Source organism: Cyanistes caeruleus, chromosome 22 (genome assembly GCF_971803275.1).
Source record: "Cyanistes caeruleus chromosome 22, bCyaCae1.hap1.1, whole genome shotgun sequence".
In the NCBI taxonomy this organism is placed as follows: Eukaryota; Metazoa; Chordata; class Aves; order Passeriformes; family Paridae; genus Cyanistes; species Cyanistes caeruleus.
In genome coordinates, this window is record NC_141722.1 from 1,091,305 (window position 1) to 1,115,178 (window position 23,874).

The 23,874-nt window shown below is 48.6% G+C and overlaps 1 protein-coding gene across 6 annotated transcripts in view; it reads right to left on the reverse strand.

Moving 5' to 3' along the window:
• The window catches only part of UBR4 (ubiquitin protein ligase E3 component n-recognin 4), an 85,594-nt gene that overhangs the window by 13,322 nt on the left and 48,398 nt on the right, over positions 1–23,874 (reverse strand). For all 6 annotated transcript variants that reach the window (XM_086860412.1, XM_086860411.1, XM_086860410.1 and 3 more), the window contains 29 exons: positions 23,372–23,540; positions 22,446–22,590; positions 21,712–21,797; positions 20,763–20,850; positions 20,313–20,506; positions 18,411–18,650; positions 16,870–17,008; positions 16,242–16,367; positions 15,977–16,105; positions 14,126–14,469; positions 13,368–13,458; positions 13,017–13,101; positions 12,747–12,874; positions 11,797–11,926; positions 11,185–11,342; positions 9,998–10,107; positions 9,341–9,482; positions 8,688–8,769; positions 7,631–7,804; positions 7,110–7,231; positions 6,199–6,396; positions 5,996–6,076; positions 3,414–3,501; positions 2,912–3,039; positions 2,470–2,577; positions 1,905–2,024; positions 1,086–1,276; positions 670–843; positions 210–309 (listed from right to left, as the gene is read on the reverse strand). In XM_086860412.1, coding sequence (XP_086716538.1) covers positions 210–309; positions 670–843; positions 1,086–1,276; positions 1,905–2,024; positions 2,470–2,577; positions 2,912–3,039; positions 3,414–3,501; positions 5,996–6,076; positions 6,199–6,396; positions 7,110–7,231; positions 7,631–7,804; positions 8,688–8,769; positions 9,341–9,482; positions 9,998–10,107; positions 11,185–11,342; positions 11,797–11,926; positions 12,747–12,874; positions 13,017–13,101; positions 13,368–13,458; positions 14,126–14,469; positions 15,977–16,105; positions 16,242–16,367; positions 16,870–17,008; positions 18,411–18,650; positions 20,313–20,506; positions 20,763–20,850; positions 21,712–21,797; positions 22,446–22,590; positions 23,372–23,540 — 4,070 coding nt within the window. The remainder of the gene's footprint in view (positions 1–209; positions 310–669; positions 844–1,085; positions 1,277–1,904; positions 2,025–2,469; positions 2,578–2,911; positions 3,040–3,413; positions 3,502–5,995; positions 6,077–6,198; positions 6,397–7,109; positions 7,232–7,630; positions 7,805–8,687; positions 8,770–9,340; positions 9,483–9,997; positions 10,108–11,184; positions 11,343–11,796; positions 11,927–12,746; positions 12,875–13,016; positions 13,102–13,367; positions 13,459–14,125; positions 14,470–15,976; positions 16,106–16,241; positions 16,368–16,869; positions 17,009–18,410; positions 18,651–20,312; positions 20,507–20,762; positions 20,851–21,711; positions 21,798–22,445; positions 22,591–23,371; positions 23,541–23,874) is intronic.

The window sequence follows — 23,874 nt, forward strand, 5'->3', positions numbered from 1 at the left end:
TCAGCCTAGAACATTCCAGCAGAGGAAAGCTGGGAGCAAAACTGCGCCAAGTACGGTGAGGATGCAAAACAAAAAATCAAAGCAGATCGATCAAACCAACAAAAATCAGTGTAGAACCAACTCTGAGAGGAATTAATCCTCAGATTATTATTATTATTATTATTATTATTATTCCAGCCCCAGAGCAGTGACAATGCCTCTGGCCTCACCTGTGTTGCGGGGTGCTGCGTGGCGAGGCCTCGGAGCAGGCGCAGGATAAAAGGAAGTGCAGGTCGAGATAAGAACCTCTTCCATATGTCTGCATCCAAACTGTGTGGGAAACAAAAAAAGCCTGCAGCTGAGGGGAGTGTCCCTGCCCTCCCTGATCAGCTCATTAATGAAGGGACAGTCACACTCCCACGCTGTGCACTGTGCCAGCTCTGGGATTTGTGTTCATCAGTTGGCACCAGCAGCAAAAACTCAGCTGCTGTGCAAAACAGACGAGGATGGAGATATCCAAGGAATCAGCCTGGATGGGTATCAGATGGGAAGGTTTCAGGGTTTTTAGCTCATCCCTGTCTGTGTCTCAGCAGCTGCAGCACAGCTCTGAGTGCTCCTCATGGATTTCTTGGGAGACTGTGGTGACAGGATGAGGAAGGACAGCCACACACATTAAACACTGACTCTTACTTCTTTGCACTGGGAATGTGCTTTTTCATGTAATCCAGGGCATTCTGTGTAATCCCCTTCTGCAGGATGAGATCTTTCAGCTGATGCCCGTTGCTGTTGTTCTTTATTCCTGCTGCTATTTTACAGAAGCAATCCAGGAAAACTTTATCATCTCCACTGTGCTCCTCGTCATACCTGAACAAAGACAAGAAATGGTAACTCTGACATTCTCACTGAGTGATGCACCAGCTCAGAGACTCAGAAACTACTCAGTCTGAATACTTTCTCCAGCTAGAGCTCACACATTTCTCCCCCAAAACGCCTTAGAATCGAAAAAGGAAAGAAAGCTGAAGCCTGGAGCATCACCAACCAAGGAAACAACAGCAGAGATGTGCCAGCACAACCCCCTCCAGGTGCTTTGAAGCGTGCCAACGTACTTATCAAAGTTACAGTAGGGCTTGAAGCGATCCACCAGGATCTGCATCTTCTCCATCTCCCCGAAGGACAGGTAGGGGATGATGCGCAGCAGCCCCTGCAGCACGCTCAGGTTGGAGCGCACAAAGGTGCTGTTGATCTGGTCCAGCAGCATCACCAGCTGGTCCTTGTCCCCTGTCAGGAGGAGGTTGCCCTGTGAAGGGAAAGCAGCGGGATTTATATTCGGGGATAAATCTGCTGAAGGGAATTCTCACTCTGGGAGCTACTGAAGTTGTGAGAGGTAAAAATAAAAGCCAGCCTCGCTCCCAAAGCTCTCTTTGGCTCTACCGACCCCTCCAGCTGATCCCTGGCTTATTCCACCTACTGTTCAAGCATTTTCCAGCCAAAAGTCTAATATTTCCAACCCAAAGCACACCAGATTCCTGTCCACCCACAGCTTCAAAAGACGAGTGAGAAGCACTTCTTGTTCTCAGCCTAGCTGAGATACAGTTTTATTCTCAATTAGCTGGAAGATCAATCATGTTTTCAACACGTACAAAAACACTCCAAAAAACAAGGCCAAGCTGTGTCTTTTCTTGTCTCTCCCTGGCCTGTGGCCCAAAGCAGGAAAGGCAGGGATCCAAGCAGTGCCTAACAGCCCTCGCCCAGCCGTGCAAGACTCATCCTGACGCAGCCTCGCAGTGCTTTTGGTCCAGGGCCCTCCTCGAGCCCTTCCCCAAGGCCTGCTAAGACCTGCCACGAGTGTAACGAGGGTCAGGCTCCAGCAGCACTGCCCTGCTGGAGCAGGGGATGAATCCCAGGGAAAGGACAGGGGAGCTCACCTTGTCCTCGCTCAGAGGTTCCGCGTTGGATTCGTCCAGGATGATCTCCATGATGCTGAGCACCTGCTCTGCCACCGCGGCTCCCCCGCTGTCCTTGCTCTCCTGCTCGGCCACCAGAGCCTGCAGGGGATGGGAGTGCTCAGGGGAGCTGCTCTGGGGTGGGAAGGGGCACTGGAACAGCAGCAGGAGCTGCTCTGGGGTGTGATGGGGCACTGGAACAGCAGCAGGAGCTGGTTTGGTGTGTGATGGGGCACTGGAACACCAACAGGAACTGGTTTGGGGTGTGATGGGGCACTGGAACAGCAGCAGGGATTGGTTTGGGGTGGGAAGGGGCACTGGAACACCAACAGGAACTGGTTTGAAGTGGGAAGAGGCACTGGAACAGCAGCACTGGAGCACTGCCCCCCAAACTCCCACCCATAATAGATAAGGAATGTCCAAAGGACAATCTGCAGCGCCAGCACACCAACATTCCCCATCTCCAGTAACTGCCACGAGTCAGAAGTAGCTTAAATTCATTGGAAACCATGGAAAAGCCACTTGTGGAAGTTGAGGTTGCCCTTACCAGGTTGAGAGTCCCCAGCATGACATTCAAAGTGTTCATCTCTGGCTTGACCAGCTGCTGCCGGTTGATTTTCACCTTCACACAGTAACTGAAGAGCTTCAGCAGCACCTACAAAATACAGCCAAGGGATTCTCTGTGGTACCTTCACAACGAGGCAGGGACTTTGCTGAAACTCAAGTAATAATTTAATACAATAATCTGGTCTCCAGACTCGTGGGATACAGTACACCCCCGATTTTTACATCTGCTCATCTGTCTTTGGTTTTTCAGGTAAGGCCAAGGCAGAAAATCCCTCCAGCAAGAACAGGATTTAATCTTAGCAGCTCCTCAGGTTCTACACATCTCAAGTTTTGTAAAGGATTGTTAACCAAGAGGAATGGGAGAGGGAAATGCTCAGTTTCCCCCCGGTAACTCCTGAGCCCAGAGCCAAAGGGACACTCACGGTTAAGAGGTGCCGGCCCTGCTTGAAGTCCTTGATGCCAGTCAGTCTGTTGAGCATGCACTCCAGGCCTCCACACGGGGCCATCACCCCTGCCATCTTGTACACCTCTTCCTCATCCTCCTCCTCATCTGCAGGAGACACACACACGGGGGGTGAGCACACGAGCAGCGCAGCGGGACACGGAGAGCAGTGCAAGCAGACATGAGAGCAGAGCAGCACACGTTCACCAGCAGCTCCAGTCACTTCAGTTGTTGAATTCAAAAAGAATTGAGAGCAGGAATATGAAGAAGGACTGGACAGAATGGTCCCCAGTGCTCACATTTGAGGCACAGCTTTAAAGCGCTGCTAAAATCCTCCTTCACTCGAGGTAAAGCAGGTAAACGCAGCAAAAGCAACGTCAATCAACTTTAAGCTCACTGCTGTGAGGATAATAATGTCACTGCTCTGCAGCAAACCTCAGATTTCAAATCTAATCCCAGCTTTCAGCAGACAAATGCATTACCAGTGGTGGAGTCGAGGGACTCGATGAATTCCTCCGTTGCATCTCCCAGTAACCCCCGCATGCGGTAAATGATCCTCATGGGCTCCCCCTGCAAGAGCAGAGATTTTTATTAATTCTCCTCTCTCTGCACACAAGTTCTGATTTCAGTGTGGCCACTCCAGCCCCAGCTCTGCCTGGTGCTGTTGGTAACACAGGGAAATCTTTCACTCTCCCCTTGCTGAGGTGAATTAAAAACAACAGCAGAGCCACCTGCAAAAACATCACTAACTCATCCCCAGCTCTTCTTGGCGTTGCCAATTAATTGAAAGACTGGTAATAAACAGTCTCTTTCTTCCTCCTTCCACCTCCTCCAGGTTTCCTTTGGCACCAGTGAAAGATGCAGCCAAGGGAAATGGGTTCATCTGCAGAGGAACATCTGCTTTCCATGGCAACCTCTCCTCCCAGGCACGGCACACCTGGGAAACACAGGGAACAGCCCAGGAAATGAAGCAGGACAGGTTAATTGGATGAAAGCTCTCAAACAGATCAAATCTGCACTGAAGGCAAATGGAAGAGGAGTAAAAGGCAATTTAATGAGCTTTCAGTAGGACAGTACATCACTGGAATGACACAGCCAAAAAGATGCTTTCACCCTGAGAAAGGGACAGTTTTCCAGATGCATTTCCAGCTGGAAACACTGACAGCACATCACGAAACTTTCCATTTTTAATCCATAGGTCTGAATAAAAAAGCAGAAAAGAAAAATCCCAGATTTGGGAGCAGGAGACCTTGCAAGAGAAAACCTGTCAGGGATCTCGCTAAGCCTAATGTGGAATAAGCAGTGCTTAATGTCACAGCAAATACATAAGCACAGGGAAAGCCCCGGGGGGAAAATCTGCTCAAAGGCCACGCTGGCGACCAGCAATTAACACCACAGGGGCCCTGGTAAAACGGCAGATGAACAAAAAAAGCCACTGAGAGACAAGGGAAACAAAAAGGGGCCTGAGGTTGCGTTTCTTGTGCGCCTGTCGCTCGCAGGGAACGCGGGAGCTGCGGCTCCAGGAGGTGCTCACAAAGGAAGACAGATGAAAGCTGTTCATCCACGGGAATGCTGAGCAAACTCTGCCTTTCAGCAGCAGAGCTGCATCCCTGCATCCCAGGAGAGCTGCACGGCTGCTCCAGCATCCCCGGCATCCCACGGCCTTCCACCGGTGACTCCATCGCAATTCAAATCAGAATTCAGATTAACACCAGCCCTTTCCACCTCAAAATATCAGATTAACACCAGCTCCTCACCTCCAAGCCAGAATATCAGATTAACACCAGCTCCTCACCTCCCTTTCCACCTCAAAATATCAGATTAACACCAGCACCTCACCTCCAAGTCAAAATATCAGATTAACACCAGCACCTCACCTCCCTTTCCACCTCAAAATATCAGATTAACACCAGCTCCTCACCTCCCTTTCCACCTCAAAATATCAGATTAACACCAGCTCCTCACCTCCAAGTCAAAATATCAGATTAACACCAGCTCCTCACCTCCACCTCAAAATATCAGATTAACACCAGCTCCTCACCTCCCTTTCCAAGCCAAAATATCAGATTAACACCAGCCCTTTCCACCTCAAAATATCAGATTAACACCAGCTCCTCACCTCCAAGTCAAAATATCAGATTAACACCAGCTCCTCACCTCCACCTCAAAATATCAGATTAACACCAGCTCCTCCTCCCTTTCCAACTCAAATTATCACTGTCACAAGGTTTGATTTTGTAGCACTGAGGGTTTTGTTACTGAAATGAAGATTAATGAGACATGTTTTATTGTCATTCACTGCTCACAGGCACTTTGTTTGAATTCTTCCCACAAATGTTGCAGGGAATGGAGGTTTCAAAGGTGATTTGAGGCCAGGAGGAAATGCTGAGTGACCATGAAATGCTGGGGAAAATCAGCCTTGTTTTATGATCTCAGGGACCTCTAAAAATATATTTGTAGTGGGGAAGCTTGAGCCTGATGGTGTCAGTGTGAGTTTATTTTAGGAAAGAAGGGAAGAGCTTGTTCTGGACCAGACACGGTGGGCTGGACCCTTAAAACTGCTGGGTCCATTTTTCTCATGTGAAAAACACACAAAACTCTACAGGGAGCAAAGTGGGAGGATGGATTTGCCAAATGCTTGAGATCCTGATGAGAAACAAGAGAGAAGGAGGGAAAAATGGAGATGCTGAATTCCCTTGGGTTCACCCTGGAAGCAATCAGAGCAATCTGGTGTGCCTGTGTGTACACAGACAAAACTCTGGTGTGCAGATAAGGGTGTGAAATGTGCTCTGAAAGGCTCTGACAACGTTCAGCTCTCCCCAGGGGAACACAGGGAAGGTTTTTCCTCCCCAAGAGTGACACAGCTCACCTGGGGCAGTGCTCTGCAATCGCTCACGTTGCAGGCCCATGCACAATCTGTCCTAACACAGCACCAAAAAGCGCTGAGCAGTTACACCCAATAAATTATATGCCAGGAAATAAATCCTGACTCGTGTGATTTTCAATTTTCTCCATTTTTTTTCCCCTTTTGTTGATGTTAAACTTGTCCAAAGGTAACACACACCTCGTTTGTGGGACACCACACCTTCTTGTAGACCTCAGCCACAGGCAGATCCAGACTGATGATCTTGTTGTTCACCAAAAGCTGAAAGAGACACAAGAACAAGTCAAGAACAAGCTCAGGTTGTTACATCACCACCCCCAAGCTGCCCAAAACCAGCGTCCCACAGGTCTGTGCAAGAAATCCCCACCTCCAGAGATCCTCACCTCCATCCCGCTGTCGTCCTCCAGCAGAGCCACCAGGTCACAGTCCTGGCAGATCTTGTTCTTGATGTCCCTCATCAGAGGCCCGATGCCAGGCTCGTTGCTGCTGTAGGGATTCCCTGGCATCCTGCCCTGCAGGAAATCTTCCTGCTGGGGATCTTTCTCCAGGGTGACAAAGAACTCGGTGACTTCGTTCTCCTCCTGAGGAGCAGCAGCAGCAGGGACACAGTAAATGAGTTTTTCCCTAACCACGCTCCCATCCCTGAGTTTTTATTGGGAAAATGTTCCTAAAGCTTCAGTCCTGTCCCCCCCACTGGTGCATGCCACACTCAGAGGATGGCCAGGAGCATTCAGAAACCAAATTGCTCAGGGAATTTGAACAGTGTATCCCCAAAATGGGATACACTGGAATCCAGGGTGAATCCTGACTGCAGACACTGCTGCTCCTGGGGAAAAGGAACCACATCCAGGGCTGCTGGAGGTGGTTGGTGGTGGCTCTCCTCCCCACCTGGAGCACTGCACACAGCTGTGGTGCTCTCAGCAGCACAACACGTGGAATTGTTGGAGCCAAGTGCACAGGAGGTGCTCAGGGCACCCTCTGGAGCCAGGCTGGGAGAGTTGGGAATGTTGGGGAGGAGAAGGTGGTGTGGAGACCCCAGAGGAGCTGGAGTGACAGGACAAGGGGGAATGGGCTCAAACTGAAGGAGAGGAAATTCAGGTCAGATATTGGGAAGAAATTCTTCTTCCCAGAGCAGCTCCTGGATCCCTGGCAGTGCCCAAGGCCAGGCTGGGCAGGGCTTGGAGCACCCTGGATGATGCAAAGTGTCACTGCCATGGCAGAGAGTGGGACTGGATGATCCCTGAACCCCTTCCCAAAGCATTGCAGGGCTCTGTGCAGTCCCTGGCTCACTCACAGGGTAGATGATGCTGCAGAGCCTCTCGAAGATGAACACTGGGGTCCTGTAGTCGTCGAGGCTGTAACGCTTGGCAGTCTCTATGCACACAGCCATGAATGCCTTGGTCTCTGACTCTGTGCCTGCCAAGAAAAGGAAGCTTTAAAAATCCCTGGAGTCAATTTTATAGGTTCCACTTTAGCTCAGCACACGCAGTAAATCCTCCTGTGGTCAGCCCCACACTTTGGTGCTCTCCTCTTCCTGTGAATCCTCTCTGTGAAAGGTGGAAGGTATTTATTGGTGGGGTTACTTGGAAAGCCTCTGCATGGCTGGGCAGCACTAAAACAGCCCCATAAATATCAGGAGGCTGAGAATCCTGGAAAATGAGACTCAGAACGCTCTTCAACTGCTCTGTGCCAACAGAAAACAACTGCAAGCCATAAACCCCCTTGAACTCCGGCAAAGCTCTTTGTGTGGCTGCTCTGCTTTTCCACCTTGATTCATCCCAAGGCTGGGGTCATGGAACACAGGTGGTTCTTTACCTGTTGTCATGTCCTCCAGCATCTCCAGCAGCATGTCCTGGGTCTCATCAATGAGCTTTGTCCTCTGCACCACCAGCTTCCTCAGGCACAGGTACCCATTGAGCACCGTGCCCACCAGCCGGCTCTTGAAGTGCCTTTTGATGGACTCCACCTCCACAAAGGAAGAGAGAAGACCTGGAAAACCACAGAAATTCGCAAAGTGGGAGAGAATTTCATTTCTAAACTTCCTAGAAATGAGTAGGGCTGCAAACAGGATCACAGAAATGGCTTTTTCCAGCTCCCATCCTGTGGTTCAGTGCTCACTCCTGTGAACTGAGTGGTTGGAGGCAAAAGCCTTGGCCTGGCTTGGAAATTTTAACACATGAAAAACAGTTTGGGAATGAGGAAAGGGCTCAAGGAGTTTCCTGCGTGCTCAGAACAAAATTCTGCACTCTTTGGCGTTTTTCTGTCGCAAGCTACTCCAAAAGCAGATGATTGCTGCTCTTGTCACACCTCTGATGATGAGGAATGACTTATCAGTGACATCACCAAAGTGGGCACTCCTACAATAAAGTAAAGAATCAGCAAACACAAGGATTCTTTCTCATGACACAATGACCAACATGCTGCCTCTTGCAGGAAGCCAGGCTTTATGGATTCACCCACTAATGGCTGAAGAATGTAAAAGAGGATACACAAAAAAAAACAACAATGAGCTAGTTCGTGAGGTATTTCCATTTCCAACCAATTTCTGTAAAAGGGTGTACACCCTAGAAGATGAAAAAAAGCTCCCACAGAACTTAGGGAGGCAGGAACAATGGGTAGGAATAAAGCAGCAGTGTTTACAGTGGTGCCAGGGACTGTACTGTGTAATAAAGTGGAATGATGAAGCTTGCCTGGAATGTTACCACTAAACTAAAAACTCTCCCAGACCACAAAAAAAAACATATGGAAAAATCCATTTAGAGATTAAGGGCAAAATCGATGGCAAAAACCCAGATAATGGCAACACAACTGAATGAGGCCTCTCTGCAATTCTGCTGTCAGAGAGCAGTGATCACCCAGGCCCACTCAATACCTGTGAGACTCTTCAGGGCATATCCCTGCTGCAAATCCGTGCTGAGTGTTGCTTCCTCCAAGGCCAGCAAACGAGCTATTTCCTGGAAATAATCAACAGCCTGTTAGGCCAAGACCCTGCAATGCCAGGATTGGAGTGTGTGACACAGGAACTGAGCCAGGCACAGAGGAAGCACAGCTGTGGCAGCAGGGAGGGAAGGGGGAAAGGAAACTGCCACAAATATCCTTTAATTTTCTCCCTGCATCTTCCTGCTTGGCTCTAGAGGCCCTCCAGGAGGACTCAGAGCCGCCTGTGATGTGGAGAGTGTCACCTCACAGCACTCTGAGCGCTGCAAGCTCAGTGTGCTGCTTCTCAAAGGCTCTAATTCCCATTTCTCCAGCTCTGGCAGCACACCTGGCCCTTCCCTGTCCCTGCACAACAACCTCCAGCTCCCACCTGCTGCCAAGGCAGTGCAGCAATATTCACAATTTAATTACATATTTATATTTACAATGCCAGAGCTGAGGGATTCTCCAGCTGGGGTTAAACCCCCCGTGGCTCCCTCTGCTCAGAGGTCACTGAAGTGTGAACCTGAGAAGCCCAGCAGGGCACTGAGCAAAGGGATGGGATTTAAAGCCAAGCCAACAGGTAATTTCCTGCTCACAAATCCGTACCTTGGTGATGAGGCTGCCAATGTAGGGCAGAACCCCTCTGGCTGCCAGGTAGACCTTCCAGTGGGCAGGTTTGATGAGCTTCTGATACAGGGCCAGGTACTCAGCAGCACACTCCCCAGCAATGCTCAGCTCATCCAGGTAGCTGTGAAAGGGAAACACAGGCTGACAACCCCTCCACAGCAACAAAAAACATTCTCCAGCTTAAGGACACTGTGGAAAGGAAGAAAAAGCGTCCAGAAATCCATCCTCCCTCTCCTTGCTAACAGCACCACTGATACTCGTTACTTGCTGGATAAATCAGGGTTTGTCCCAAGAAGGAGCTGACTGTGCATGAGCTGGGGTAAGTTATGTCACAGCAGCTGGAAAAGAGTTTAAACTCTTATTCTGGCACTGAAGGGCCAGGAGAAATGCTGGCCACACAGCTCAAGAGCTGATCCTTACCTCTGGAAAAAGCACAGACTGCAGGAGCTCCTTGCCAGGCAGCAAACCCCAAATCTCCCTAAACCTACACCCTCCCAGCTAATCGAGTTTAAAAAACCATCCAGCTCCAGAAGACCCCTGAACTGCAGCACACAAGGGAGAGGTGTGAGAAAAGCTGCAGGAGGGGAGAGGTTCTGATGGGAACTGAAGACAAATAGTGGTGGAGCTGTGGAATACCTGGTGAGGAGATCCAGGACCTGCTGCTTCCTGCTGGGGATGGTGGCCAGGGCCTCCACGATGGTGCAGGCAGCCTGCCTGGCAGCCTGGGTGGCTGGAGTGAACAGCACCTGGGGCAGGAAAAGCTGGGTCAGAACCATGGGAACAGAAGAACTTGGGACAGCACAACATCAGGGCTGATCAGGGCAGCGTTTTCTTGCTCTGTGACAACTCCTGCTCTGCTCCAAGTGTTGAAATGGTGTGGGTGACCTGCTGAAACACCACACACAACAAGAAAAGCTCTGCTCCAGGACTGTCCTGGTATGGACTTGGTGGCTGGGCTATTTCCCCTTGAACTGAAGTTGGTGAGAGAGAGGCAGTTTTATTCTCTCCTTCAGTCTTGGTTATTTATTATTTTCTTACCAGCATTACAAGGCACAAGGAGCTGTGTACACTAAGGTGCAAAATGGATAACAAAGATTTTCTTCAAGGTTTTTTATATGTCCATTTATCCAATTAACTGATGCCAACTAAATTATTTTTCTTAATGACCCAACACCTGTGTGCTGCACTGTGGAATTTTCTATCCAATCATTTATTACCACCCAAAAACCTCTGGAAGAAGAAGATGAAGAAGGAAAACAGACAACAGCCTAAATCCTCCATCTTGCCTTCTGTCCTCTAAATTACTTCAAACTTTAACTTTTTCATCCAGTGACATAAGAAAACTTCCTAATTTACACATTTACATCCCTAGCTTTTCTATTTAACCTTAACAGTTGTTTCCAGGATGTTATATGAAAATATAGATGAAATAGAGATGAAATAGAGATGAAATTAGATGAAATAGAGATGAAATTAGATGAAATATAGATGAAATAGAGATGAAATAGAGATGAAATTAGATGAAATACAGATGAAATAGAGATGAAATTATGTGAAATTCAGCGCTTTTTTGGATGTCAGAGATAAAGGCACACTCTCTGTGCCTGTGACTCCAACACAGGAGAGCAGCTCATCATGCAGGCAGGAGCACCCAAAGGTTCTGAGGTTAAGAACCCACAGACTCCCCAGTAAACATTTGATGCTGCATTTCTACGGGAACGCTGCTGCAAACCTGACTTGCAGCGAGTCCCAGCCTTCCCCCTGCACAGGAGCTGCAGCAAAGCAGCCTCAGTGTGTGACCCCAGGGCTGTCCCCACCTTTACCTGTCGCAGCCAATTGTTGTGTCCCAGCTTGAGGTCCAGAGGACAAGTCCTCTTCCCACGGCGACTCATGAACTGCTTCCACTTCCAGACGTATTTTTCTGACAAGTAGAGCTGGTGAAGCTCAGCTTTGCTGGGAGTTTTCCCGTTGGCATCTGCACCTGCAGTGTTGAGCAGAGCCCAGGGGAAGTGTCAGCAGTCAGGAACTGCAAACTGACAGAGTATTTTTGTTTTCTCACTGGGACCTGCCAAACTCCAGCTGAGCTGAGTGCTTCCATCCCCTGCTGCTGCTGGTTTTGCTCCTGTGTGGAGCCATGCTCAATTCCGAGCCTCATGCAAATCCCAGAACCTCTCTCAAGGAATTCCATCAGCTTTCCAGCTGGCTGGGATCAATTTAAATAAGCAACAAGTTCCATTTTTTACACTCCCTGACTCTCTTCAGGCACAGAGAGTTTTCTGCTTGGGGTTTGAGCCTGGAAGAGTCAGTGCTACAGCTCCAAGGACTGAATGTGAGGGTGGGATCAGCTGCCACAGGACAGAAGCCAACACAAGAAGCACATTTCCTATTAAATCTGGGGACACAGAAATGCACCAGGTCATGGGCACAGGGGTTACCTCTGGCAGGGAGACACTTCTTCCAAGCTTCATATGATGCTTTGGGGTCCCTCTTGAGCCACAGCTGAGCCTGGGCATGGATTTCGTTGCTGTAAGGCTTGACAGTGGTGAGAGCATCCATGGGCACATCCTAACAAAATAAAAAAAAAAGCTCTGTGATTCTTCAGAGAGCCACAGCCTGCTGCCAAAGAGCAGCTCCTGAGGGCAATCACTGGGTAAACGCAGCTCTTGGACAGCAGCAGGGTAATAAAGTGTTAAAGGGTTAATGGTGAACTAAGGGAGACATTCCAGTTCCTACTGAAATATCAGTAAACCCATCTCTGACAGCCACCTGTGATTATCAGACAGGCAGATCAAAGCAGAAAAACACCTACTCTCCTGCAAATCTGCTTCTGAATTAAAATCAATAGCAGCCAATCAATGTATTTGAACGAGAACAGCAGCTGTGTATTTAAAAATCTGAGACAGGAGTACTTGATTATATCAAATTTAGGTACTTGATGCTACAAAGCAGCACCAAAAGCCTGCCCAAAATAACCAAGCTGTGGCTTTGAAGCAGCTCTTTCCCCATGCCTCAGATCTGAAGGGAAAAGAGCAAACCCTGAAGAAGAGTTGTGGTCAAAGTCACCGAAAAGCCAGTGAAAACCAGGGAGCAGCCATCTGTAACTCGCAGTGTGTGCTTCCCTAGGAACAGTGACCAGGAACAGCAAGTCCTGGCTTCCTCACAAATCCCTCACTCAGAGGGGCCTTTCCTGATGCCTTTTGGAGCTCCCTAAAAACAGAGGCCAGGCAAAATGAAGGGAATAAAAAGCAAAACTGCTTTTTTTTTATTTACTGAAGGGCCTCAGGTGCGTTTTGGGCAGATGAAACCCCCCCAGGGGCTGCACCCAAAACGTTCCAGACTCCAACCAGCAAATTCCCAGCGTTTTGCTCAGCCTGTGAGGCAGCACCTTGTTTTTCTTGCTGGTTGGAGCGGGTGGCTTGATGAGCTTCTGAAGGATGCGCAGGCACATCAGGGTGATGTTCTCCACAACCACCGGAGTCTTGATGTTCACTGCCATCAGGAAGAGGCTGAGAGCTGGAAGCAGACAGGGATGTGTGAGAGCTGCAGGCAGGACAGGAACCCACAGCTCCAGACAGCACCTGAAAGGGCTTCAGAGGTGGAAATCCTCCTGTATTTGCACAGCAGGATGAAGCTGGGGCTGGGTGTCAGCACTCACCGCAGCGCAGCCGCAGCTCCCAGCAGCTGTCCTCCTTGGAGATGGAGTCTGTCAGCAGCAGCATCTCGTACTGGAGGCTGCTGGCCTGCAACACAGAGAGCTCTCAAAACACCCACACCCATGGGAATTCAATCCCACTGCACACTCGGGAGCTGCTGGAGAGGAACGAGCAAAGCCAGGGCAGGAACTTCAGCGAGCGCCAAAATTCTGTGCTGTGCTCTGACATTTGTCATTTCCTATCCAGACTCAACTCCTTTCTTACAAACATGAAAAAGAAGATGCAGTGATCAGAACACACCAGCAGTGCAGAGAGGCAGAACAAAGACAGAGGAAAACACTGGAGTCTCTCACCAAGTCTGGATTTGCCCAGTGTCCCTTCAGAGCCGCAGAAACCTTCCCAATGATTAAGTCATTCATTTGCTGTGTGGCCTCTGGATTGTCCCTGATTCCAGGAGGAAAAAAGACAACATTGTTATGCTCTGCTTGTACCAAAAAGCTCCTGGGATTTCAGCTCAGCTGGTAACAAATGCACAAAGAGCTGGAGGTCACACTTTGCTGGTGGCACCCATGGCAGGGGCTGGGACTGAGGGTCCAACCCAGACCACTCTGTGATTCTAGCTTTCCCTTCCTGAGGGAGCTCTCCTGATGCCTTTTGGAGCTCCCTGAAAACAGAGGCCAGGCAAAATGAAGGGAATAAAAAGCAAAGCTGCTTTTAACTTATTTACTGAAGGGCCTCAGGTGCGTTTTGGGCAGACAGGGGGCACCCAAAACGTTCCACGGCTCACTTTGGCTTCTCACACTTGTGTGAGTTTGGTCCATTGGCACACTGGGGATTAATCCTGCAATTCCAGCCGCAGGTAATGAAGTCATTTAGCCCAAGTTTGCTGTCCCAAACTCCCTTTTGTTTCCATTTCTGGGGCTCTGAGGCAGTGAGGTGTCCTCGACTGCCAGGCCTGGAGAGGAATTTTGTCTGCCCAAAGCAGGAGCGCTGACACTGTGTGTGGAGTCCAGAGCTCTGAAGAACTCCAGGATTACAAATCCACGGAAAAACAGAAAATCCAAAATGCTGAGGCACCGATCCCAAAGCTGTCCCCCAGAGCAGCTCTCACCTGGTCAGGAGGCACATGAGCTGCCGCACCTCCTCGCGCATGGCGGCCGCGCCGCGCCGCAGGTTGTAGTCAAACAGCTCCCGGATCAGCCCCTGGGCCACCAGGATGTGGCGGATGGCTCCGTTGGTGGCCAGAGCCCTCAGCAGGGTGATGCAGTGCTCGGTGACGGCCGAGGCGCAGCCGTAGCACTTGGTGGACGAGGTGTGGCCGCAGCCCAGCACGGACAGGGCGCGGTACTGGCTGGCGGTGAAGGTGGGCAGCGCCGAGCTCCGCGACGATTTGGTGGCCGCCTCGCGCTGCTGCAGGTCGTACTCCAGCAGCTCCTTGCGGGAGGCAAACACTTTCTGGGAACGCGGAGAAGGAACTGTCAGCCACAAAACCACGCCTGGGTTGTTTTTGGGGTTGTTTGGGGTTGTTTTCGCTGCGTGTTTTGTGGAGGAGGAATTTTTTTTTAAACAAGCGTTTCCAAACTTGGAATCCTTCATGGCAAATCCATGAGGAACACCAGCCTCACTCCCATGAGGAACACCAGCCTCATTCCCAGTTATCCATGAGGAATATCAGCCTCACTAACTCCCAGTTATCCATGAGGAACACCAGCCTCACTCCCAGTTATCCATGAGGAATATCAGCCTCACTCCCAGTTATCCATGAGGAATATCAGCCTCACTCCCAGTTATCCATGAGGAATATCAGCCTCACTCCCAGTTATCCATGAGGAATATCAGCCTCACTAACTCCCAGTTATCCATGAGGAATATCAGCCTCACTCCCATGAGGAACACCAGCCTCATTCCCAGTTATCCATAAGGAATATCAGCCTCACTCCCAATTATCCATGAGGAATATCAGCCTCACTCCCAGTTATCCATGAGGAATATCAGCCTCACTCCCAGTTATCCATGAGGAACACCAGCCTCATTCCCAGTTATCCATGAGGAACACCAGCCTCACTCCCAGTTATCCATGAGGAATATCAGCCTCATTCCCAGTTATCCAGGAGGAATATCAGCCTCACTCCCAGTTATCCAGGAGGAATATCAGCCTCACTCCCAGTTATCCATGAGGAACACCAGCCTCACTCCCATGAGGAACACCAGCCTCATTCCCAGTTATCCATGAGGAATATCAGCCTCACTAACTCCCAGTTATCCTCCCCACCTGCAATGTAACACTGGGAATGTGATAAATCCACACCATTAATTACTGGGAATATCACAAATCCATACCATTAATTACTGGGAATGTCACAAATCCATACCATTAATTACTGGGAATGTGACAAATCCATACCATTAATTAGTGGAAATATCACAAATCCATACCATTAATTACTGGGAATGTGACAAATCCACACCATTAATTACTGGGAATGTGACAAATCCATACTATTAATACTGGCAGAGCAAGTCAGAGTAATTTATTCTTTATAGAAAGAGCAAAATATATTCAATATGCTTAAATATCGCAGCCAAAAGGACATTTGTGATGTAGCAGGTTTTCCAGTGTTTATGGGACTTGCTGAACAGAAATAAATACATTTAATTGATAAAACATTTCTGCAGGTCACCTTTTAGACTGGTGTGTTTTCAAACATGCAAAAATTCAATTCTCTTTAATTAACCATCTGTTCAGTCTCCTGCTCTTCATGGAGCTGCTGAGAAAACCAGTTTCACAAGCTAGCTGAAATTTTAGTAATTAATACGCAGCTTTTAGAAATTATTATTATTTCCCTGAAAACATGCAGCTGATCACCTGTTGCTAATGACATTAAATGAAGAATGGGAACATCTTGGGGGGTTTTTTTTCCTAATAAACAGCTGACCCAAATCCAAACCAAAGCAGCTGTACCTGGATGATTTTGGAAAGCTCATCGAAGGAGTTCTTGCAGTCCCCACAGTACTCCTGGGCTAACTGCAGGATGTACCTGTTGACGCTGGCTGAGGTAGAACTGATGCCTCCACTGCTGCCAGACTCATCCTGCAACGGGGGGAAAGCAAAGAGGAATCCCAAATGGGGGCTCCAGACTGAAATAACAACTGCAGAGCAGCAGCTGAGTGCCCTGGGCAGAGTCCAGGCCGGTGTGGCCCCAGCCTGGGGGTCTGGATCTGGTTACCTGGGGTTTTTCAGGGGCTGCCTCGTTCACTTTGCACAGGAGGTTCTCCAGCTGTGGCCGGTGTCCCATCAGCTGGTGGTACACCCTGTCAGCCTTGTCCAGCAGGGTGTTGATGTTTGTCACTGCCTGCCCAGGGAAAAGGAAACTCTTATTTCATATGCAGGACTATTCTCACAAAGCCCCAGATCTTCTCTTTTGGCTTTTCTTTGGTGGGGAAAATAAGAATAAATCACTAAATGATGACCCTGCAGCCTGGCTCTGCCCTGGGAAAGACTCTGGTGACACTGCTGAGCACAGCCTGTGACATTACACCGAGCACACCGATCCTCTGGGACAGCACATGGAGTGCAGAGGGTTCCTCATCCACCAGCACTGCTCCTCAGGTGGGATGGGAATCAAACAGAAAAACCCAAATCCAAGCAAGACCCAGTGCCAAAACCCAAATGCCAAAGCAAAGAAATGCAGTCAGCTCCTAAGCGAGGCACTGAACGCTGACTTTTGAGGAATTCTCTGCTGCAGCAAGACCCAAACCCAGAATTAGGCAGTGAGGAGCCTTGAAGGATTTTGTCAGGGGCTGGATCCAGAGCTGCAGCATCCCTCTCCTGCCTGCCCCTGCTGCCTGCCCCACCTTCTTGCGATCCTCCTCGTTCTCGATGGGGTCCACGGCGCAGCAGGGCTTGGCGTAGAGCATGAAGTCGAAGCGGGCGTATTTACAGAAGCCACAGGCGTTGCAGAGGAAAGGATCCTTCTCATCGTAATTGATGGACCTGGGAGGAAGGCAGCAGCTCAAAACCTGCAGCTGGAGGCAGCTGAGGCAAGAGGCAATGAAACAAGCTGGGTGGACTCGGCTAAGAGAGGTGGGTGACGTGTGAAACATCTCGGTGTTTAATCAAAACCCGCGGATCAGGCAGCACAAGTCCTCACAGCAGTGCCACGTTCTGGCTGGGAAAAGCAGGGAACAGAAATTGTTCCTAACAATTCTACTTCAATGGCAGTAATTCCCAGTGGAAATCCAGGCTGGGGCACTGAGGAGAACACAGGTGAAGGAATTGTTCTGGTTTGTAGGGTCTGGGCTTTGCTGTGGGACTGACTGCAGCACTTCTCACCCCACTGGGCAGCAGACAGAAGTTGATTTATAACTCCCACAGCTCCAGAAGGGATGTGGAAACCCTTCCACACACCAGCAATCACCAGGAAAGAGCCTGCTACACACCTCAAATGCCATGAGGATCAGAGAGGAAAATGGGACAATAACAAGGGGAAAGAGATATCAGATAAGGGGACAAAAGTGACAAAAGAGCAGGGTTTCTAAGGCAGCAGTGGGAGTGTGAATAGCACACAATAAATCACCCCTGAGCCTGCTCTGAATGAGGAGAACACAACAAAAGCCATGAATAGAACTGTCTGTCCAGCCAGAGATCCTGGGGGAAGCCCTGCAATCCCAGAGCTGAGCTCCAGCCTCCAGCCCAAGGAGAAGCTGCTCCTGGGAATTCTGTGGTGTGAACCTGGAGGATGTGAAACTCCAGCTGGCTGAGCCCTGTGCTCCCAGGCTGCCTTTGTTAGCCTGCATTACATTAAATCCCTGTTTAAGCCTGTTTTATACTTCCCCACTAATTTGATTGTGTGCTTTTTATTAAGCAGAATGGGGGATTTATGTGGCAGGGGGTGTGGGGCACCCGGGAGGGCTCTGGGGGACACAAACACCTCCACTTGTGGCACTGGTGCACGTTCTGGGGACACTGGGGACACTCAGTGGCACTGGTGCACGTTCTGGGGACACTGGGGACACTCAGTGGCACTGGTACATGTTCTGGGGACACACAGTGACACCCACACACCTGCACTTGTGGCACTGGTAGACGTTCTGGGGACACACACAGTGACACAGGTGACACACAGTGACACAGGACACACCCTGACCTGCACTTGTGGCACTGGTAGACGTTCTGGGGATACACACACAGTGACACAGTGACACAGTGACACAGGTGACACCCTGACCTGCACTTGTGGCACTGGTAGACGTTCTGGGGATACACACTCAGTGACACAGTGACACAGGTGACACCCTGACCTGCACTTGTGGCACTGGTAGACGTTCTGGGGACACACTCAGTGCCACAGGGGACACACACAGTGACACACAGGGGACACAGGTGACACCCTGACCTGCACTTGTGGCACTGGTAGACGTTCTCGCCGCAGTTGCCGCACACGCCGGGGTTGGCGGGCACCGAGGCGCTGCAGCGCGGGCACTGCAGGGTCTCGGTTGACGCCTGGTAGTTCTCGTAGAAATCGGCAAACTCGATCATCAGGTTGGAGGCCACGATGGGCAGGGGCAGATCGATCTTCACCTCCGTCTGACCCGGCGTCAGCTGGACCTTCTTCGCCTTGTGCCAGCGCGCCGGCCTGGAGGGGAGAGGAGAGGGGAGAGGGGAGAGGGGAGAGGGGAGAGGGGAGAGGGGAGAGGGGAGAGGGGAGAGGGGAGAGGGGAGAGGGGAGAGGGGAGAGGGGAGAGGGGAGAGGGGAGAGGGGAGAAGGGAGAGGGGAGAAGGGAGAAGGGAGAAGGGAGAAGGGAGAAGGGAGAAGGGAGAAGGGAGAAGGGAGAAGGGAGAAGGGAGAAGGGAGAAGGGAGAAGGGAGAAGGGAGAAGGGAGAAGGGAGAAGGGAGAAGGGAGAAGGGAGAAGGGAGAAGGGAGAAGGGAGAAGGGAGAAGGGAGAAGGGAGAAGGGAGAAGGGAGAAGGGAGAAGGGAGAAGGGAGAAGGGAGAAGGGAAAGGAAAGGAAAGGAAAGGAAAGGAAAGGAAAGGAAAGGAAAGGAAAGGAAAGGAAAGGAAAGGAAAGGAAAGGAAAGGAAAGGAAAGGAAAGGAAAGGAAAGGAAAGGAAAGGAAAGGAAAGGAAAGGAAAGGAAAGGAAAGGAAAGGAAAGGAAAGGAAAAAAGGACAAGATAAAAGGACAAGATAAAAGGACAAGATAAAAGGACAAGATAAAAGGAAAAGATAAAAGGAAAAGGGAAAAGGAAAGGGAAAAGGAAAAGGAAAGGAAAATGAAAGGAAAATGAAAGGAAAATAAGTTTTTTTTCCACAGGGAAGTTCCCTCCCCGCCCACATGTGAGGAGAAGCCAAATGGAACGGTCTCGGCTCCAAATCTCCTTTAACTGGGATGAATGGAGAGCAGTTCTAGGATTCGCTTCCTGAGCTTCTGTATTGACATGATATGTAGCCAGAAATACATTTTAAGCCTTTATCCTCTTCATAGAGAGAGACTGTTTGGGATTAAAGAGCTGTTGATGCCTCATGGAAAAACTTTAATTCTACAGACATTTTCTAGGGATTTTCACCTCCATTTTTTTATTAGCAAGGACATTTGCATGAAAACAGGATATTTATTTCTTAAAGATCTCATCTGCTCCCACTGCTTATTCTCAACCTGAAGTCAGAATCCTCTCTTTGTGACATCATAATCCTCTCCACAGCAGCCACTTGTGATGTCACAGAGGATTAAGACTTCAAATAAGCAATAAGCGGCGGGCCCGGATTAATCCCTAAGCCAGAGAGATCTGATTCTGGTGAGAACATCTCAAGAAGTAAGAAGGGGAAGCACATAAGCAGGACTGGCTCCAGACTGAGCAGAGTGTTGAAAAGGAGCCATTTCTGCTAGGTGAAGCAGTGCTGAGAGAGTGAGACCATCCAACTTCTGATTTTAATTCTATTCTGTGGCTTCAAACAAAAAATGTTAATGCTTCCAGCATTCCTGGACATGCTGTAAAGTCCAAATCCCTTTTGGAGTCAAACTAGCCATGAAGTATTACTACTGGTTCCCACACAAATAAGTCAGGTGCTTAAAAGAGAGCCTGGACAAAGATGGAATCCACCAGTTTTATACAGACATTTTTCAAGCTCCAGAGGAAATCTGGATCTTTTCCTCAATAACTGAAGGGGATTCAGAACAATCCCAGCCAATGTGGGCTGGGAGTGAGGAGTAACAGGCTAAGGAAGAACCCTGGGTGAAAACAAAAAGCCAAGGGAACGAATCAAACCCAGAGACTGCGCACAAAACTCGATGAACATACTTGTTCTTCAGCTCCACGATGGCCTGCACGGTCCTGTTGTTGTAGTAGAGGTTGATGGTTCGCACCATCTTGGTCCTTTTCAGGTCCCCAATCTTCACTGTCACCTTGCTGATGGTGTGGCTGCCGATGAGCTTCACCACCTGCTGCGTGGTGGTGTAGCGCGTGTCCACTTTGATGGACGACAGCTTGATGTACTGGGGAGGCAAAGGCAGGACTCACCGCCTGTCTGAGGGCATCCCAAATCACCAGGGACACGGGAAAGCGCGGCTGGAAATCAGGGAAACTTCTTCCCCACCCCTGGCACTGCCCCCAGGGAATGGGCACGGCCCCGAGGCTGCTCCGGGAGGGTTTGGACAGGGTGGGGTTGTTGGGGTCAGGGCTGGATTTGATCCCTGGGGGCTCTTTCCAAGTGAGGATATTCCATGGCTGTGGGATGGCAGGGTTACTTACACAGAAGGGCACCTCGGGGTTGTTGCACACAAGGCAAGGATCACTCTCCAGGTAGTAGCCATCAAATTCCACGAGCCCGGAGAGCGTGCTGGAACGAGGGAGCACCACACATGGACCTGTGTTTGCTGCTTTAAACCCAAACCACCCACCCAGAACCACTGTCATCCCAATTAACACAACTGGAACCAGGGAAACCACACTGGAAATAACAGATTTTAACTAAGCAGCATTTTTAATTAATTCATTACCAACAGCAGAGGTGGGACCATGAACACAACGCTAAAAACTGAAAACTTCAACTCTCCAGCTGGGCCTAAGATTTCATAACATTTACATTTACTGACAGTGAAAGATTTTATAACATTTTCTGTCAGTGAAAGATTTTGTAACATTCACTGACAGTGGAAGATTTTATAACATTTTCTGTCAATGAAAGATTTTATAACATTCACTGACAGTGAAAGATTTTATAACATTTTCTATCAGTGAAAGAGTTTATAACATTCACTGTCAGTGAAAGATTTTATAACATTTTCTGTCAGTGAAAGATTTTATAACATTTTCTATCAGTGAGGGAGTTTATAACATTTTCTGTCAGTGAAAGATTTTATAACATTCACTGACAGTGAAAGATTTTATAACATTTTCTATCAGTGAAAGATTTTATAACATTCACTGACAGTGAAAGATTTTATAACATTTTCTATCAGTGAAAGATTTTATAACATTCACTGACAGTGAAAGATTTTATAACATTTTCTATCAGTGAAAGAGTTTATAACATTTTCTGACAGTGAAAGCAGGAGAGCTGGAGCTCTGCTGGTGGGACACCAGGTTTCCACGTGGCAGGAAGGATTTCCTGCTCTGCCCAGCCCAGCAGAACCAGGGCAGGATGGAGCTCAGCTGGAAATCCCTGCAGGGACAGGGATCAAAGGCACAGGTGACTCACTTGTAGATGTTGGAGTTGGGGTGGTTGGTGAGAATGTGGTTCTGAGTGCGGAGGATCTCCACGGCTTTTTGGGAATATTCCTTCAGCTGAAACACAACCAGGAGAAGACAGACTTCAAAACAGTGATTTTATTGCTCACAGACACATAAAACCTTCATCTTGTGCTGTTCCAGGTCCCCCAGAAGAGACACACAGCACACCCACGGGAGTTCAGGTGTTTAAATCGTTTCCCAGGACTGTCACCAAGCTGAAAATTTGAGATTTACACACTAAGTGCTGTTTGTCAGTCAATCCCTGCCAAGATTTGTGTGGCATTCTTTAAACACACTCATGGGAGTATCAATGGGTCAGAATTATTTGTTCTCAATCCCATTGATCCCCTAAAAGATCCTCCACTTCCTTTGATCAAAAATCGTGGTTGCAAAAGGTTTCTAGGAGTTGCAACATCAAAAATGTAAAAATTGGAGCTGCCAGATCCACAAAAGGCTCATGTGTGAAAAAAGGGTTTTCCTCAATAAATAAAAAAACTCACCAGCACAATTTCACCCCCAAAACAATAAAACAAAAAAACCCACACACTTCCAATTTTTTTAATGATCCTGCTTTCTTTAACACTGAAGCTCTAAGAACACGAAAAATTTCCACCAGAAGCTCTTCTGAGAGAAAATCTGCTCCAGCTGCATGAGAAATGAGCAGCTGGGATGCTGTGCCTCCCTCCTGGAACGTCCCTGTACCTTTTTCTCCGTCTGCTGTGTTTTCAGGGAGAAGTATCCCAGCAGATCCACAAACTGGGCAGCCTTTCTTCCGTAGGCTGGCAGTTCTGGCCAGATGGACCACATCAGATCCAGCAGTAACTCCTGCTGGGACTTGTTGGAGTTCCTGTTGGGTGCAACACAACGTTGGGGGAGTGGGTGACAGAAAATCGGGGTCCTGAAGAGGGCACAGGTCTTGTGCAGAAGGAGAATATGAACTCCAGTCCTGGAGTTTATATTATATAATATATATATATTATATAATAAATTTATATAATATATATTATATATGATACAATAAATTTATATTATATATTATATATATTATATAATACATATCTATTATGTATATATAATAGATATTATATAATATATATTATGTATATATATAGTATATATTATATATTATATATTATATACTATATATTATATATATTATACATTATATATTATACATTATACATTATATATTATACCTTATATATTATACATTATACATTATATATTATACATTATACACTATATATAAAATATATAATTATAATTATATATATTATATTATATTTATAAACTGGGAAACCATCATCTTGCAGGGTTCACAGAGCTAAACCCCACCATCCCTTGAAGCCAGCACTCCAAAACAAGAGCAGCTGTCCTGCAACAACTGAACTCTGAGTCCAGACCCCTCAAGTGCTCCTTTCCCCAGTTTGTCACGGTGTGAGCCTGGATCTGCCTCAGGAATTCCCTCTGCCCACAAACACCCACGGCAGGAGCCAGATTTTGCAGACAGAAATAAAAGAGTTCCTTGTGGATGATTGCTGAGATTGATGAGGGGTAAATGACAGCGTCCACCCAGTGCAGAGCTGCACTGCCAGGGCAGTTCCAGGGGGAGCAGCCCCTGGGCTCACCTGTAGATGTGCAGAGCCAGGCAGTGGGCCTGCCACCTCACCGAGGACGAGTTGGATTCCAGCAGGAAGCAGCGCAGGAATTGGATCAGGGTCTCCTTGTCAGCGAATTTGTTCAGCTGGTTCACCAGGGCCGTACACAGCTGGTCCTCCTGGCTGCCTGAACCCTCCCCTAGGGACACAGGGAAGGCTTTAGGGAGAGGATAAATGCAGCAGCTCACAGGCAGGCCACTCTCCTGGATTTCCAAGAGGATCGTGGGGATAAATTATGTTTCAGGTGACAAGAAAGTTAAACGTTCTTGTCTTTTTCAAAAATATAACCCAACACTCCTGAACCAACAGGGCAAAAAAAAAAAACAAACAAAGTGCAGGAAAACTTGCCAGTGAGGACGTGAGAAATGTGCTACACATCCTGATAAAAAGAAAAGGATTGACCATGAGGCAATGAAAAGACACAGAGAACCATCTGATGCTGAAAGCCAAAGCGGTTCCTTGAAGAAAAGCCA